General features: G+C 32.1%; 5 protein-coding genes across 5 annotated transcripts; 1 reads left to right on the top strand and 4 right to left on the bottom strand.

Annotated features, from left to right (window-relative positions):
• Nucleotides 1-1,145: 1,145 nt before the first annotated feature.
• LOT5 (Lot5p) lies at nt 1,146-2,066 on the bottom strand (the record flags this gene model as incomplete). The annotated part of the gene is made up of 1 exon (XM_001646510.1): nt 1,146-2,066. The coding sequence occupies one exon, from the start codon at nt 2,064-2,066 to the stop codon at nt 1,146-1,148; it is 921 nt and encodes a 306-aa protein (XP_001646560.1).
• A 632-nt stretch (nt 2,067-2,698) lies between these two features.
• Nucleotides 2,699-4,066, bottom strand: SPE1 (ornithine decarboxylase SPE1; the record flags this gene model as incomplete). Its single annotated transcript, XM_001646509.1, has 1 exon — nt 2,699-4,066. One exon carries the CDS (start codon nt 4,064-4,066, stop codon nt 2,699-2,701), a length of 1,368 nt encoding a protein of 455 aa, XP_001646559.1.
• Nucleotides 4,067-5,698: 1,632 nt separating this feature from the next.
• ASH1 (DNA-binding transcription repressor ASH1) lies at nt 5,699-7,432 on the bottom strand (the record flags this gene model as incomplete). Its single annotated transcript, XM_001646508.1, has 1 exon — nt 5,699-7,432. One exon carries the CDS (start codon nt 7,430-7,432, stop codon nt 5,699-5,701), a length of 1,734 nt encoding a protein of 577 aa, XP_001646558.1.
• Nucleotides 7,433-12,264: 4,832 nt separating this feature from the next.
• Nucleotides 12,265-14,334, top strand: Kpol_1055p56 (uncharacterized protein; the record flags this gene model as incomplete). The annotated part of the gene is made up of 1 exon (XM_001646507.1): nt 12,265-14,334. The coding sequence occupies one exon, from the start codon at nt 12,265-12,267 to the stop codon at nt 14,332-14,334; it is 2,070 nt and encodes a 689-aa protein (XP_001646557.1).
• Nucleotides 14,335-15,188: 854 nt separating this feature from the next.
• PUN1 (Pun1p) lies at nt 15,189-15,983 on the bottom strand (the record flags this gene model as incomplete). The annotated part of the gene is made up of 1 exon (XM_001646506.1): nt 15,189-15,983. The coding sequence occupies one exon, from the start codon at nt 15,981-15,983 to the stop codon at nt 15,189-15,191; it is 795 nt and encodes a 264-aa protein (XP_001646556.1).
• Nucleotides 15,984-16,325: the final 342 nt, after the last annotated feature.

Here is a 16,325-nt window from a genome sequence, read left to right as displayed (position 1 = left end):
AATACATGCATGTAGATGAGCTAGACTTGCAAGTGTTGGTTGGTTGAAGGGGAAAAATAAAATGTCTCTTGAAAATTACATTAATTATGGTTGTTGTACTTTCTTGTTGAATCTATTCTTTGTTAATAGCTTTTATTTCGTTTCAGTTTCGTTGGAACAACGTACTATGTTATATCAAAATTATCTGTTTATAGGCTCCGCTATGGTATAATGCTATGCTAACGTTTGAATTCCACCAGATAAAATGTCGTGTGAAAGAGATCTAGTTTTTGATTCTTCCATAATGACGAATAAGCCTTTATTTTGACGGACTCTCAACAAACGTGATTTTGGATGAGAGAGACAGAGTGAGAAATTGGCGGTATTTGGTTTTGTTGGAATTGTCCTTTAATAACGACGTAAATTGAGTGAATGATTTTAAAACTCCTATCTTGAGCAAACGTATTTTTCTAAACTTGGAAGTTAGTTTCACCTGGTGATACAAATCTTCAGAAATTCTATAATAAAAGTTTCAACATAAGGCGTATGAACAAATCTCCGTTACCTTAGATCCTCGGTTGACTTAGATCTAATGGAAATCATGGTATTTTATGAATCAATCACAATGATACACGTACACCTAATATCAATAGAATCCTTGTTTCTTACAGTATTCCAAATTAATATTTTTTTTTTTACAAAATCCAAGAAATTTTAATTGTTTCAACAATTGTGAGTTCAATGAATTATACAACATATTGGCTGTACAATTTTTATTGTCAAAGTCTCTCTATATTGTTGTATAGATATCCTTTCTATTCGGTCAGTGTTTCTAGAATTTGACTTTGACACATTCTGTTCACTGTAGTTTCTGCTTTATTCGATTCCCCAAAAACTTAAGACTAATTACCTGTCTGTTAATATTGGTTATTGTTTGAAAACCTAGGGATATTTTTAATTGACAATGGTATAAATTGGCCTGACAGTATCTTGGATCTTCCTCTTCTTCCTTATTAAATCTTTATTTTAACAAGAGTGTGTCTCGGTCACGTGCCCTTGTCGTTTAGGAGTTAATGGGTTCAAGAACTTCATAACGAATTAGAAACTAAAAATTAAATCTATAAACGTCTATTTGGATACTTATTACGTTTTATATCATTTTTGTATTAACTCATAGGTCTCTTTTGACCAGTAATTGCTTCATTATTATAAAATTCCATAGACATACCTGCCTCAACCCCATTTTTCATAAACTTATTATCCATTATCATATTGTTACCATCTAAATCATCTCCATAGCCTGAATTCTGATAAGTGTTATACACCTCATTTATTCCTGTATATACAGCAGAATTACTATCTTGATTCATTGTATTTTGTTCATTATCATAAGCCGATGTCTCGACATCTAGATCTTCTTCTTCACTACTTATAAACTGGTTTTCATTCATCTCTAGACATAGAGCAATTGCGTCATTGCAATTTTTGACCATCTCATCACCTCTGTTAACCCCAAAATTATGAAATGTAAATAAAGTCTCTATTTCCACATTATAGTATCTATCATAAGTTGAATAGCGAGGCCTCAATTTGAACTCTACACTTCGTAAACTAAATTTAGACAATGCATCACTATGTTCTTCTCCATAAACTGGAAATAATTCATTCAGTATTAAATCTCTCTCTACTGTTACAACTAATTCATATCTGTGTCCATCTCTACTATCTTCACCTTGAATTCTGTTTGAACCATGATATATTACACTGTTATAACTGATTTCTATCCCACGACCTAAGTCTTTAAACCACATTAATATACATTTATTCAGAATAAATAATTCGACATTAATGCTATTGATTCCATTTTCCTTATTACTATTAATTTCATTATCGAGTAAACTTAAAATAAAATCTCGACCTCCCCCATACAATACAATCATATCGTCATCATTAGTACCTTGTATAACCTGCGGGACACCAAGTATCCTAGGTTGAGTCTTCTTGTACTCATTATACGGGATGACATTTTCAATAGAAGGTTTAATTGAAGCTTCTCTTGTTATCGGCTTGCACTCTTTTGCAATCATATCCCCCACAAAGCTAATATCGACCTAAAAATAATAACAGAAAATAAACTCACACACAATTTTTTTATAATTACCTATCAATGTAATCAAACAAATATCAGTTTCCTTCTAATATACCTTTAATTTAGGCAGTTCCAATTGACAAATTCATCGAAATTTGTATTACGATCAAATTTTTTGTTTTTTCACTTAAAATATCGAAAAATTTAACCTAAGAGAAAACGTAGCGGCACTTTTATATAGTGCTATGGAATTATCTAATCTGTTAAAAATTACATCAAACAATAAGTAATGAATAAAGTAAAACAAGACATTTAGTGTTATATTAGTTTATAGTGGTTGTATTAACAGATATATTTAAAAATTTTGCACTTTTGTATATTACTATAATTATATATATTATATGATAGTCAATATATTAATCATAAAGTGAAAATTGTGGGTTTGAAGGGGGTATAAATGATTGAGTAATTTATTATTTAAAATGCATTCTTATGTTAGATTGATTAGATAGTATTTTAATTCATATAAGTACTATAAGGAGAGGGTCCTTTGTTTTATGTATGAAGTAAAGTTTTGAGACAACATTTCCTTTTATTATTATTGTTATATTTCATTTAGAAATATGAACTCTATAGTGCATCTTTTAAGGAATTGATGTACAATGTGTCGGAATGTTGTTGGAACCCATTGAATGGAGTAGCTGCAGTTGAAGTGTATGCACCTAGATTTGGGAAGTAAAACCAATCGCCAACCTCTAAATCATGTTTCAAATAGTATTCCTTTGTAATACAATCTAGACCATCACAAGTTGGACCCCAAATGGATACTTTTTGAGGATATTTAGAAACATCATTTTTCTTTAACATGTTCGTACTTGATTCAAAATCATAATAATGAAATTCATTGTTATGGTATAAGATACGTGGTATTGGTTCTTGGTGATCGAATAAAATACAGTTCATGTTGCCGTATACACCATCATTGATGTAAAGCATTGCTTCATTGTTGGAAATGGTTCTCTTAGCAATAACATTTGAAGCCAAAGTCAAAGCGGTAGAAACGAAGTAACGACCTGGTTCGGCCATAAATTTAACTTTATCGCCAGGGAAATATTCTTCTAATGCAACACGTACGACTTTACTTGATTCATGGAATGATTCAAATTGGAAACCACCACCGATATCTAAAATTTTCAATTCCGGTAATCCCATTTCAATACATTTATCAAAAACATATCTAGAGTCCTTAACAGCTTGGTATAAGCTTGTGAAATCGGAAGCACCTGATCCTACATGGAATGCTACACCTACAAGATTCAAATCTAAATCTTTAACAGCTTGTAATAAATTTTCGACATCAGATAATTCACAACCATATTTAGTTGATAATCTGCATTGTGCAGTTGAATCGTCCGTGGCAATCCGTATAAACAATTCAGAATTTGGATGGAATTTCTTAATCTTATGCAATTCTTCGACGTTATCAAAAGTTGATTTTAAAACATTTTTAGTTTGAGCATATCTAATAAAAGAAGAAGCTTTACAAGGATTTGCATAAATGATTCTTTCAGGGTCAACGTTCATTGATAAAACTTTATCAATTTCAGATTTTGAAGCACAATCAAAATTAATCCCTAATTGGTCCAAAGTTTGTAAAATTTTTTCATTTGGGTTACATTTAACTGCATAAAAAGGTTGAACATTTGGCAATTCCAACTTCCAATTTTTATATAATTTTTCTAATTCACCCAAGTCACAAACAAAGAATGAATTTTCTTCCCCTGGTGCACAGGTATCTTCATTGATGGATTCAATTCTTTTTTTCAAAGAATTGAAAATAAATTCATGAGCAGGTTCATATGGTAATTTATAAGATTTAGTATTGCTATTATTAACTATAGAATCTGAATCGACTACCATATCCTTAGCAGATCCATTATCGAAATCTACTAAGGTAATTGAGGAACCCAATGAATGATCTAATTTAACACTAGCCATGATTTCTTTCTTTCTTTCTTATTATTTATTTTTCCTTCTTTATTCCAAGATCCTTCAGTTTAATTAGGAGGAACTCAGAAAAAAAAAAGATCTAAATTAAAAAAAAAATCTAAAACAAAAAAAAATGTGATAACCAACAGACAACTTCTCAGTATTCCAACTTTAAATTAGAAACTTGCTATGAAGATAACAATAATATAATATAATAGGATAGGATAAGATATCGCACAATACAAAACAACACAAAATAGTATAGTATAGTACGGTACAGTGCAGTATATATCGAAATCGAGTAATTGTTAAAACCCTTTAGTATATATTATTTATATTACTGGTTCAGTGTTAAAATCGATACTTTTGTTTTTCAAAACCCAATTAAAGAAAGGCTGAAATCTGAAAATAAAAGGTATACACTGAAAAAAATGTCTAAACTTGTTCAAATCTTTTGATCATAAATCTCTCTTTTATATTTCTAGCAATAATTTTTCAACTTTTCATATCTTAATGTATTTTTTTTTTTTGCTCATACAAAAAATCGATACAAAAATAAAATATCCAAGAATACGTTGCATATGTAAGCGAAAGAGAATATTAATTGGTGTGTTGTACGTTTGTTTCTCTGATGGCATATGGGAACACAAGCCATAGACCCAAAACACGAGATTGCAACGGCAATTTGCAGTTTGATGTTTATGTTGTTATTGTATATTTAGTAGTTTCGAGTACTGACACCCACAAACTAGAGTTGTAGTGCTATCTTTGTAGTTAATAATGTTCTCATCTTTGTTTAAACCCATATGGTTACTGATTAGTATCACGTGACCAATAGAATGACTCCTTCTACTGAATTGTCAATATATAAGTATAGATATAGGCATAGATATAAACATTATTATATTATTATACTACTATTATGGTGAGTTGGTATAGTATAGGCACAACTATGTATTGTTTACCCTACCCTGGTACTGTTCAAAAATATACTCATCAGCTATTTCACTTCTTGGACAGAGATCATGAGAAAGTGTCTGTTACCAAGCTCGAGTAATATTCTATGTTGAACCCTCTAGCTTGTTTCTGTATCGTTGTTATCAATATTAGTATTATTTCAACTATCCCACAATTATTATCTTTCGAGATGATCACTAGTTTTCGTTGACGTTTATCAAGTCTGTCATTGATCACGTGTAGTTGCCAACAATAGTAACATAATTATTAAGAAACAGACATGACCCTATTCATGTTAATTTAGAGCTAATGCTATTATATTTACAATGTACTTGAAGAACTGAAGAAAATTAAATTAAATTAAATTGAAATTAAATAAGTATACGTATAATAACAATAACAATAACAATAACAATAACGATAATAATACAGAAAAATGTATGGGAAGGAAATATGTTGCCTTGTTACATATTAATCATAGTAAAGACTTGTTTGAATGTGCCTGTGAATGTGCAAAAGAAAATTAAAAATTAAAAATAAATTTAGAAATATTTTGTTATTTGCTTGTTTTTTGTTGTTTCATGTCGAATATAGATTGGTTGGTTGACTGATTGATCGATTCAGTTATTCCCACCAGCAGTTACAACACTCCTATTCGTTTTAGTTGTATAGCGATCTCGATAATTATAGTTCGTGAGATTGAATTGGAGACGATGGTACTGGAGTGGTTTCAGAATCTGATGAAACTAATGGTGTTACTAAACTTGCTGTTGGTGCCATCGTTGATGCAGACGTCGGAGTCATGGCTAATGTATTTTGCAAATTAGTAGAAATCATTTCTTGAGTCATTGACACTATATCGTTATTGTTATGGTTGCTAGTACTGTTACTGCTATTACTGCCTCTAATTGGTGATGACATGGATGTCTTCATTGGTGATGCTTGTGTAGATAACGTTTCCGTTATGGAATTACAGAATAAACATGTATAGCCTTCTATCGAAATACTGTTTGGCAAAGTTCCTGTCTTCATACCATTAGATTTCATAATAGTTAATTCACTCTTGGTTGGAATCTTTTTACATGAATCATTTAAGCATCTTGTTCGTGTCTTTTTGTATCGTAAACCACAAGAGTTACATAATTGTTCATGTTTTTTACCTGACCAGGATGGTCTCCAGCATGGAGAATCACTAGATTGGCAAGATACACATTTTCTAATGTTTAGAGTCTGTGGATTGCTGCCATTAGATTTTCTCCTAGGTGTTATCGATTTTCGAGTGTAAGTTGTTGGCTTCGTAGTTGGACTAGATAACGATGTAGCTGGAGTTCTTGGAGGTGAATCAATATTAAATTTATGGTACTTCATATTCTGCTGGGGGGTAGAAGGTGTGGAACATACAGGAGAAATAGATCTTGGAGCAGGTGTTTCAGTATCAACTAGATTGGTTAATTTCAAAATATGAGACCTTGTTGGGGAATTGTTGACCCTGGATTTCGAAACTGGAGATGTAGATCTGGATCTGGCCCTGAATGTACTAGTAGAAGATGAATTAGCGTTGGATATATTTGATTGCGTTCTATGAGCACCTGTCTTTACGATTCTTTTTGGCGAAGAAGAGACAGATGTCTTAGTTATGGTTGCAGGAGCGTAATTTAATATATCTCTATTGTCTAACATTTTTTTCAGCTGCATAGCTTTAAAGCTATTTGTCTTTTTATGACCATTTGAATTGTTACTTTGATTATTTTTTGTTTTTACCATTTCTACCAATTTTGGACTTATCACTGGTGTGAACATATTATTAATCTCTATAGTCGAAGAAGTAATGGTTTTATTTGCGTTATTATGTTCTGGAGTCATTGGTGGAGTCATTGGGGGTGGAATTGGATTTAAAGTATTGGTTGAGTCTGATAAATTTTGAAATGCATCTAATGGTTTTAAGACACTTGGGATTTTTTGTAAAGATGAAAATCTATCATAAGATGTTTCATTTACTATTTTAATATAATCATTGTAATTTTTTTCCTTACACCAATGAATTAGATTTTTTTTCCAACTTGCAGTAACTTCTGAAGTATCAGGATACTGATATGCGTATTCCTGTATTCTTGGATCTGGCAATAATTGCAAATGTCTTAGAGATGGCAAAGCTACACGTTTTGAAGGCTGTACCAAATTAACATTGATTGAATATGAAGAAGCATGATAATAGTTTCCATATGGAGAAGCAGGAGCAGTATTTGATCTTTTTTCATTATTTAATGGTAGATTTTGATGTTTGTTCAAATCAGGTAACTTTTTATCATTTAACAAATCATCGAAAGCAAATAATCTATGTTTCCTAGTTGGATAACCATTTGGTTGTAAGGAAGTATCTCCGGATCCGAAATGGAGTTGGTTCACGATTGTGGACATCCTTTTCTTCTTTTGAATGTATATTATGGGTTTTTATCGTAGGTAGAAGGATACAATTTCTAAAGAAGTACAATAATAATCAATAATAATGTAAACCGGCTTTTTGATATATTCTCTTGTGTACTAATATACAGAAGAGTATGTTCAGAAATCAAGCGAATTGATGAGCAGTTATCCCCGTCTAAAACTTGAAGTAACCAATTGGGAAAATGAGACCAAAAGTAAAGTGAAAATAGAGTGAGATAAAAGGATATAATTTGAATTCGAAACTGATATTAAAGTTTATAAATACCAAACCAAAATAAAAACTAAGATCTCTAGTTTACGAAGCTGGAAAGGGTCCCTCGAGATATAAAGTGTCTTTCCCGAGAGTCTTTTATATAACTTTATCGAGCTAGAGGTGAATCAAATTAAGTGGGAAAAAAAGATAGATATACATAGAAAGATATAGATATAGATCGATAATAGTTTATGATTAGCCAAAAATAGATGAATCAAGTAAAGATACCAGTAACCTGTTGCGATAGATTGTTTCAAGAAAGAAAATGTCAACTTAAGAGAGAATGTTGCCCAGCATCGTTACCAAGATTAACCCAGCGAAAAAATAAATTTGCACTGAAAAGAGAAACATTTAATCTAAACATTGAGAAGTAATTGTACAACACACACAATTAGTTTTCTTTTTTTAGCAGATTTCTTTCCCTTTTTTTCAAATTAAAATTTTTAAATATAACCAAAATGTTCAGATCAAGAATTATGGGTAAACAATTGGTGTTACCCTGACCACTAAGATTTCCTAAATAGGATGAGAGATTGAATGTAACGAGCCAAGAATATCCTATTTCGGCACACAGATCATGATGTTTCTAGTTTTAAAAAAATTTCTGTTTTTCCGATTGGGAAATAACCCAGCAAAGAAAAATGGAAAAGTGATTGGCTGGGTCAATTTTTCTCTGTGTCCAGATCGAGTGATTCTCAACTAGAGTGTTTCCAGAAGCTATGGTATGGTACATGGAGTTCCCCGATTTGGTAAAGGGACGTTGTTATGGTGAGATACAATCTTTCTTGATATGAACTGGAATTTAGGAAAGAGAAAGCAAGACATGATTAAATAGATGGTAATATTCTCCTATGGCAAGTTTGTTTGTGTGTGTATATGTATATTTATTTTAGTTTTGTTATTGTCTGCCCCAGATGTTTTACTAAATTGTTTAGAAGAGAAAATACCCTTTTTGACAGACATAGGCCAAATTAGGAAACCCAAACCAGTATCGAAAGGGAAATGTTGATCACAATGATTCATAATGGCTATGTCAATAAAATGAAGATAGATTTTAGGGAAACAAACAATTTGGTTATTCTGAAACTGTAACATAACAGCTTAAACAACTTAAATTATAAAATTGCGGTTTGTGAACGCCTCATAAATTAAGTTTGTAACTGGCGGGTGCCTAATCGTTCAAGAATTCACGGAATTTACAGAGACATTTCGTGTTCTATACTATATAATATAGTATGCCACCAATAAATATTAAATAAAATAAAATTTAAGTAGAAAGATACGGTGCTACAATGGAGAAAAGAAGATCTTTTCACATTCTGTGCGGCATATTTTTGGCTAAACAGGAGTATGATCTCTGATTCAATTCAATTTAATTTAATTTAAGTTACTTTAATTTAAGTTCATTAAATAAGGGTTCGTTGGATCGTTGGTATTCAACAAAAATAAATCACTATATGCATATCCACGAAAAAGTAACCGATGTGATTTCATTTATATAAAAGAGATGGTTTGGCACAGTGAAACCTCTTATCCTTTCCATAGTAAGAACGTAAAACCAAATTTCTCAGACATATTCATATCCTAGCATGAAAATCAGGGTAATACGCCAAGGTTCTACATCGGCCATATTTGATTCACCTTAATTTTGTTGATCTCACTCTAATTCTCTCATCAAGGAGTTGAAATTGGACGGGATACGAGGTAATTTCTGTATGATATTTGAAACTGAAACTGAAACTGAGACTTAAACTGAAACTGTTGGAAAATAATTCATACAAACCTCCAAAAAATGGAGTCTAAGTCTCAAATCACGAACATACACGAGAAAATTAATTTGCTCTATTCTATTCCATTCAAGGAGGTGTCATGTCACATTTATTGTTGCCAATGTTATTAGGATTAGCTGCTTTTAAGGATCGTCTTTTCTCTCTTTACGTTGAACATCAATTACTTTTCGTGTGATAAGATAAGATGGTTGGAAGTAAGGATTGGCGGTATTACTCCGCTATTTTGCGTAACATGATTAGTTGAAGACAACAGTGACGAAAAGTTGGGGTAAATTTATAAGGATAAAGCGGGGTAAGAGAAATGTCTCTATTTTGTTTGTTAAGAGAGGGTCGAAGTGGGGAAGTTTCAATTCAGTGTTCTCTCTACTTTCCTGACATGAAGGTATCCTTAATAAAAGCAAATCTGACTATACAAAAACGGTAATTAATTTATTTTTATCAGGTAACAATTGAACATGTAGGGAAGTAATGAAATAGATATGTCCTACCCCCCCCCCTTTCCCCATGATAAGGATATGACATAGTGTGATATAGATGATATAACCCCGGATTTGCATTTCTATTCATCTACCTCCTACTTTCTCCTCCCTAACCACTACGGTCGCGTAACTGTAAAAGACTAAAAAATTAAAAAAAAGTCCGAATTTTTAACCACAACAACAAAATTTGCAATCTTAGAGGAAATAGGAAAATACGATGATTGATAATAACAAATTGGAAAAAAAACTACTATGTGTCCCCTCCTACGAGCACCTCTTTTTTTACATTTTTGCATTTTTGCAAAGCTTTCCAAGTTTAAAACGCTTTTTTCCATCAGGAAGCCAAGGCTTACTTACCATACTATACTATACTACACACAAGAGCAATGAATTGATTAACAATTTTTATTAGATTTCTTCAATTGGCCATCTCGTTCAAGCTCAATCCCAATTAAGGGAAATCTAACGCTTCATTTGTTTTATTTCATACAGAGTACGGTGACTGATGGGTAGCTCATCATCCATCTTCAGTGTTTTTTTTGCTCTATCCAATTACTATTACCCATCTCAGCCCATCCTATTATTAATTAATTAATGTAATTCAAATGTTGCAATGTTAGAGGTTTCGGCAAGAGAAGATCAAGAAAAAAAAAATAAAGAGAGAAGATCGTTATTTTGGGAAATCCAACAGATTTCCATAACAAAGAAATACACGTATAACACGGCTTAACTTTGTTGGATAAATCACAACAATTTCCCTTACCTAAATTGTTCGATATTTACCAACTCGGTCTTTTCCTCCCTCTCTTTCTTGTATAACGAACCGAATAGTTCAAAAAAACTCTCCCACCAATCCGAATTTACATACCTTTGCGTACGTCTGTCAAATACTAATTCTCAACAAACCCTCAATATCGTCCGTGGAATTTTACACTACTATTGTTCGTTTTCTTTTCTTGCTTTTCGTCTCTTCACGACTTTTCTTTTTCGTTTTCAAAATACTTTTCAATTTTGTTAATTTGAAAAATTGAAATTTATTCTCTCCTCTTCCACGGTATCACACATTTTCATTCTCGTTTCCCAATAATGATGCTTAAAGTATAATGATGACAAAAGTACTATCTCGTTTCATGTCCCTCATTACTTTTATCGTCAATTCCATCGAAAAAAAAAAGAGACTACACAGAGGAGATCAACCATTTGAAATGATTTTTTAGGCTTTTTTTATTTTTCCTTTTGGAAGACTATTCTGCGCATGTATGTTTCGGTCTTTTTTTGCCATCCTCTCTTGTTGGACTTGGTTTTTTTTTTTACTATTCTTCCCTCTCTGAAGAATTAATAGAAAGTATTTTTTTGATGGGACGGAAAAAAAAAACTTTTACTAGTGAAATGCTTTCTAGCTTTGCTATTCTAATTCATCCCTCCCCTGTTCAACAATTTATTTGTAAGCGTTAACTTCATCGGTCTATTTGAAGGACATCCTTTTCATCTGCTATTGTTTTGAATCTAAACTATATGCAATGAAAGAAAAAAAATATTTCTTTCTACTGGTTTTTCTAATGGCTTTATTCTGTCGTTGTAGCCATTACATAGTCTGGCGCCTTTATTGATATTGCCCTTGGTCCTTTGCACTTTTACTCATGAAATATTGTTCATTTTGACCTTATCATTTTACCTCTTTGACTTTTTTGCTATTACGGTTAGATTGTTGATGGGCCTGTATGTTCCTATTATGATCCTCTCTTATGATTGATGTATTGTATGGCCTGTTTTTGCTGCTCTTACTTTGTTGGGGTATATTGCTTCGCATTTATACCTTGCGGCGGGTACTCTCTACCTTCTTTATCATAAGTTTTCGTTTTTTGCTACTGTTCTATTATCATCTCGGTGCAATTCTCTTTCTTTGTACATTCTTACTACCATCTTAATCGAAGGGGAAAGTTAAAATTTTTCTTTGCTCATTTCAATATGCTTTAACTGAAAGTCTAATTCAACAAACATCAATCAATATTAGTTTCAAAGGATGAGAGAAAAAAAATTTTCAATAATATATAAACGGCTGCCATCCAGGCTCAATTAAATGTTAATTTTGGGTAATTCCTTTTATCAACTTCACTTCTATTCTTGAACCATAACAAACACTCATCAGAAAATTAATTATATCTAAGATACTGAAAAGAACATTGATACATTCAACAAAATAGTAAATAAGACTAGTATCATAATTTTTTTCAAGAAAAGAGAAAAATAAATTAATTCATAATAAAATAATAGCATATCATAATGGTATCCCTACTAGGAAGACGTGCCTGGTTGGTGGTCTGCCTCATTTGTTACTTGGCCGCCACCATCATGACTATCGTTGCCATTTCAGGTTCTACCAATAATACTTCTTCAAGCAGAAATATTTACATTGGTTCAGCTGATATTTCTCACATTAACGTCTCAAAAGTCGTTCCACAAGTTGCTCCTCTATTGACTGTATTGGGTACCGCTGTCACTGCTCCAAATGCTACATTAGATTCAGTCTTCGGCGCTTTGAAAAATATTGCAGACACTGAAGCTTTGACTCCATTGTTGATGTTACTATCTACCGCTAGTAATGTTTCTGCCACTTTACAATCCTTAACTGCTTTGGCTCCATTAGCTGTTCAAGGGAACTCTACATTGGTCAGCACCCAAATTGCAAATGTACAAGGTCTTCTAAACTTGTCTACCAGTGCTAATGAAACTTTAATGGGTCTAGAGGAACTAATTCAAACAACTTTATCTTCAAACTCTACCGAAAGCGCCATGGCTCAACAAACTGCCTTGACTTTATTAGCACAATCAAACAACGTTACTGGATCAACAGAAGCATTATTAGGTTTGAACAGTTTGAACAGTACCGAGAAACAATTATTATCCCCTGTCTTTGAAATTGTTAACAACTCTACAAACCAGACTGTCACTTTTGGTGCTTTTGCGGTTTTAATGAACACTACTATCCCACAAGGATTTCAAAGCGCGTTGGAGAGCGTCACTGACATGTCTTCTCTAAACGCGACACTTGCTCTTCTATCAAGTGGTGCTCCATCAGACTTGAAGCCAGCTGTGGCAGCTTTGGGAGCCTTGGTAGGAGTATCAAGAACCCCATTGGACACATTAACTGTTTTAGCTGGTTTGTATTCTCGTGGTTTAACAACAGCAAGCTGGGCTAAGGCTTCTTTTGCTTCTTTAACTGAGTTATTAACATATGCTAAGAATACTACCGAAGTTTTAGTAGCCGTTGAATCTCTATCCGCTATTACTGACAGTACCTCCACAACTAATGAGCTGCAAGCATTGGAAATGATCTTATCTAGCTCTTCTGATCCTTCCAAAACATTGAGTTACTTAATTCAACTAGCCTCAGTATTGACAAGTGATACCTCACTAACCCAGTACATTCCATACTTATTCACCTTGATCGCTGCGTCATCTGATCCAATTGTTACAATTGACTCCTTGATTATTGTTGTTGAATGGGCGAGTCAAAATGCTGCGACTTTTGCACCATTAATCGCTATCTTAGCGGAAGCTGCATCTGTTGAACCTATCTCGAGTGAAGAATTCATGAATATTACACCAGCATTGTTGGAATATTTGGGTATCCCATTTTCCTTCAGATTGAGTTTCTTCTCTCTATGTAAGGAATTTGGTAATCATACTCAACAGTGTACTCACATGCATCCAGTTCAAAACTTTGATTTCAGAAATATTATCTACGATGCCTTATTAGAGTCTGAATTCGATCCTTATTTGAAGGCATTGAACATTACTGCTGATGATTTATACTTGGAGGGTAGATTATTGAGAAGAGAGCATGAATATGTTCCTTCTATCAAGGCAACTTTGGCTATGTCCATCTTATTCTTCTTAACTTCATTTGTTGCAATGTTCATAATGGGCTGGTTAATGTTTAAACCTTACCACTCTAACCTAACATGGTTATGTATCAATATCTACTGTTGTTTTGTTTCCATCTTTGCTGGTTTATCTGCTACTATTCCAAGTGCTATCGTAGGTATCATTAAGAGGGGTTCTGCTTATGATAGGTACAATGTTATTTTCAAACATGGTAGTGCTTACTACGGTCTAATCTGGACTTCATTCTGTATCGTATTTCTTTCTGGTGTCTCTATTATTGCATTATGGTGGTTAAGCAGAGGTGGCGACACATACTCCGAAAGTGGTGTTGGTTACTACGACGACGAAAAGATGCCACCAAATGTTAATGTCAACAGTAATGACGAAAGCTCTTCTACCGCTAGTGATGGTAATAATGAAAAGGTAAATACCAACGCTCAACAAAATGTTGTCACTGAACATTAATTCTAATGGATTTTTTTTTTATTCACAATGGTTAAGACAATGTCTAAACCCAAAACGTCATACTATTTTAATACCATCTAATTTTCGAAGTTAATTATTAATTAATACGTTTTTAAGTCATTATCCGGGATAATTCTAATCAATAATATTTTTACTTACCGCTTCTATTTTTTTTTCATGATTTTTTATTAATAGTTCATTCTAGCATATTTTATAATTTTTTGTACAACGTATTAATTATTTGGTTTGTATAATTTAATTTATTTCAAGTAGCAATTTTCATTTCTATTTTAATAACAATTAACTTTACATCATTGTTTCATTGTCAATCATTAAGTTTATTTTTCTTGATGACATAATAACCCTCCATATGTTCCTGAGGTGTTGTTGGGGGTAGGGGAGAAAATTGCATCGGTCGCATATATTAGTTGAAATATAACCAAGTCTTAAGGAAATAAAAGATTTGTGAAGATATTTTAATTGTATATCATTTTATATTTTATTTATATTGATTGTATCTAATTTATAATGTGAATACAAATGTGTTGAAATATATAATATGAGAAATAATTGAATGCAATTACAAACTTTCCTGGAATAATTTAAAATTATCGAAAACCCCAAAAATACCGAATTTAACTTAACTCAAATTTCTTTCTAAGTTAGAAGTTTATAAAAAATAGAGAAACCAATGTTTATCTTATCATAAGAACGAATGAAAAATAGTTCTAACACATCACTAAAAATGGTGATAAAAGAATAAAAAAATTATTATGTAATGACTTGCTTTTAATTATTATTATTAAAAAAGATGTCTTGTTTTTTTTGGTTTGTAGTTGATTTATAGTTGTAGCTTATAAAATAATACGCTTTTCTGGAGCTGCAGAACGAGTAACATAACCTCTTGGCTTAGATCTGACGGTACACCAGATCATAAAGTTCAATAATGAACCTAAGATAGCACCCCAGATTAAACAATAGTAGTCTCTACCAAGATCCAAACTGATACCAAATTCGTCATAGTTTTGACTTAATTGATGTTTGATATAAACATAAGTACCAACACTTGTACCACCTGAAATTAACAAACTGACGAATGCAGTTGCAGAAAAGAATATTCCCAGAACAGTGAAAAATACACTATCTACTAAAAATCTAAAGATAATAACGACAAAATTAATGAACATCAAACAAATACCAATAATTAAAGTGATGAACATACATTTTGCTAAATTATTGTAGTAACCTTTTTTATCTTCTAATTTGTCTGGGATGATAATATCTTCAATAGACTCTATTAATTTAGTGGCTTGATTGTTATTAACACTATCACCAAGCAAGGTTTGTAAATCGAACTGTTGAATACCATGTGGAGAAGTACATTTTTCCACATGCTTTGAATCAGTGCTTGAAGTACAGTACGACCACAAACCAATGTTGATGTAGCCAGGTAGTATATCAGTACCTATGTCTTGGGAAATTTTATCGAAAACTGTATCTTGTTTTATTTTTCTTAAATTTAGTTGTGCCACATAAATTTTATTAATTGGATTATAGTTTGATGTTGAACCCGCACAACCTATGATTGCTATTATAAATGTTGTGAAGGAAATCAAAGCAGCCACGAATAGTCTGAATCTGTTAGCCATAATGCAAAAGTTAAATGTGTATATGTATATGAATTGGAATCAATTAGAGCTTTATTTCTCAAATGTTAAAAGATGCTAAAAAAGAATTGGAAACTCCAATTACAATCTGTTTTTATAATTTGCTGGATTTCAAACGCTATAATTAGTTAATACCTAAGAATAACTATTAGCTTAGCAAAGTGTTACGTTTCGATTCCCAGAAATTTCAGAAATAAAATCCCTTGAATTTCTCAAAACTTGAAATATAACCGTTTAAATGTTTATATATATATGTGAGTTTGTCTCAATATATATATAAAGAGAGAGAGAGAGGGAAATAGAGGTTATTACAATCAGCAAATT

Source organism: Vanderwaltozyma polyspora, genomic scaffold (genome assembly GCF_000150035.1).
Source record: "Vanderwaltozyma polyspora DSM 70294 KpolScaffold1055 genomic scaffold, whole genome shotgun sequence".
Lineage (NCBI taxonomy): Eukaryota > Fungi > Ascomycota > Saccharomycetes > Saccharomycetales > Saccharomycetaceae > Vanderwaltozyma > Vanderwaltozyma polyspora.
The sequence above is the reverse complement of the archived record's forward strand: the minus strand, read 5'-3'. Positions and strand labels throughout refer to the sequence as shown.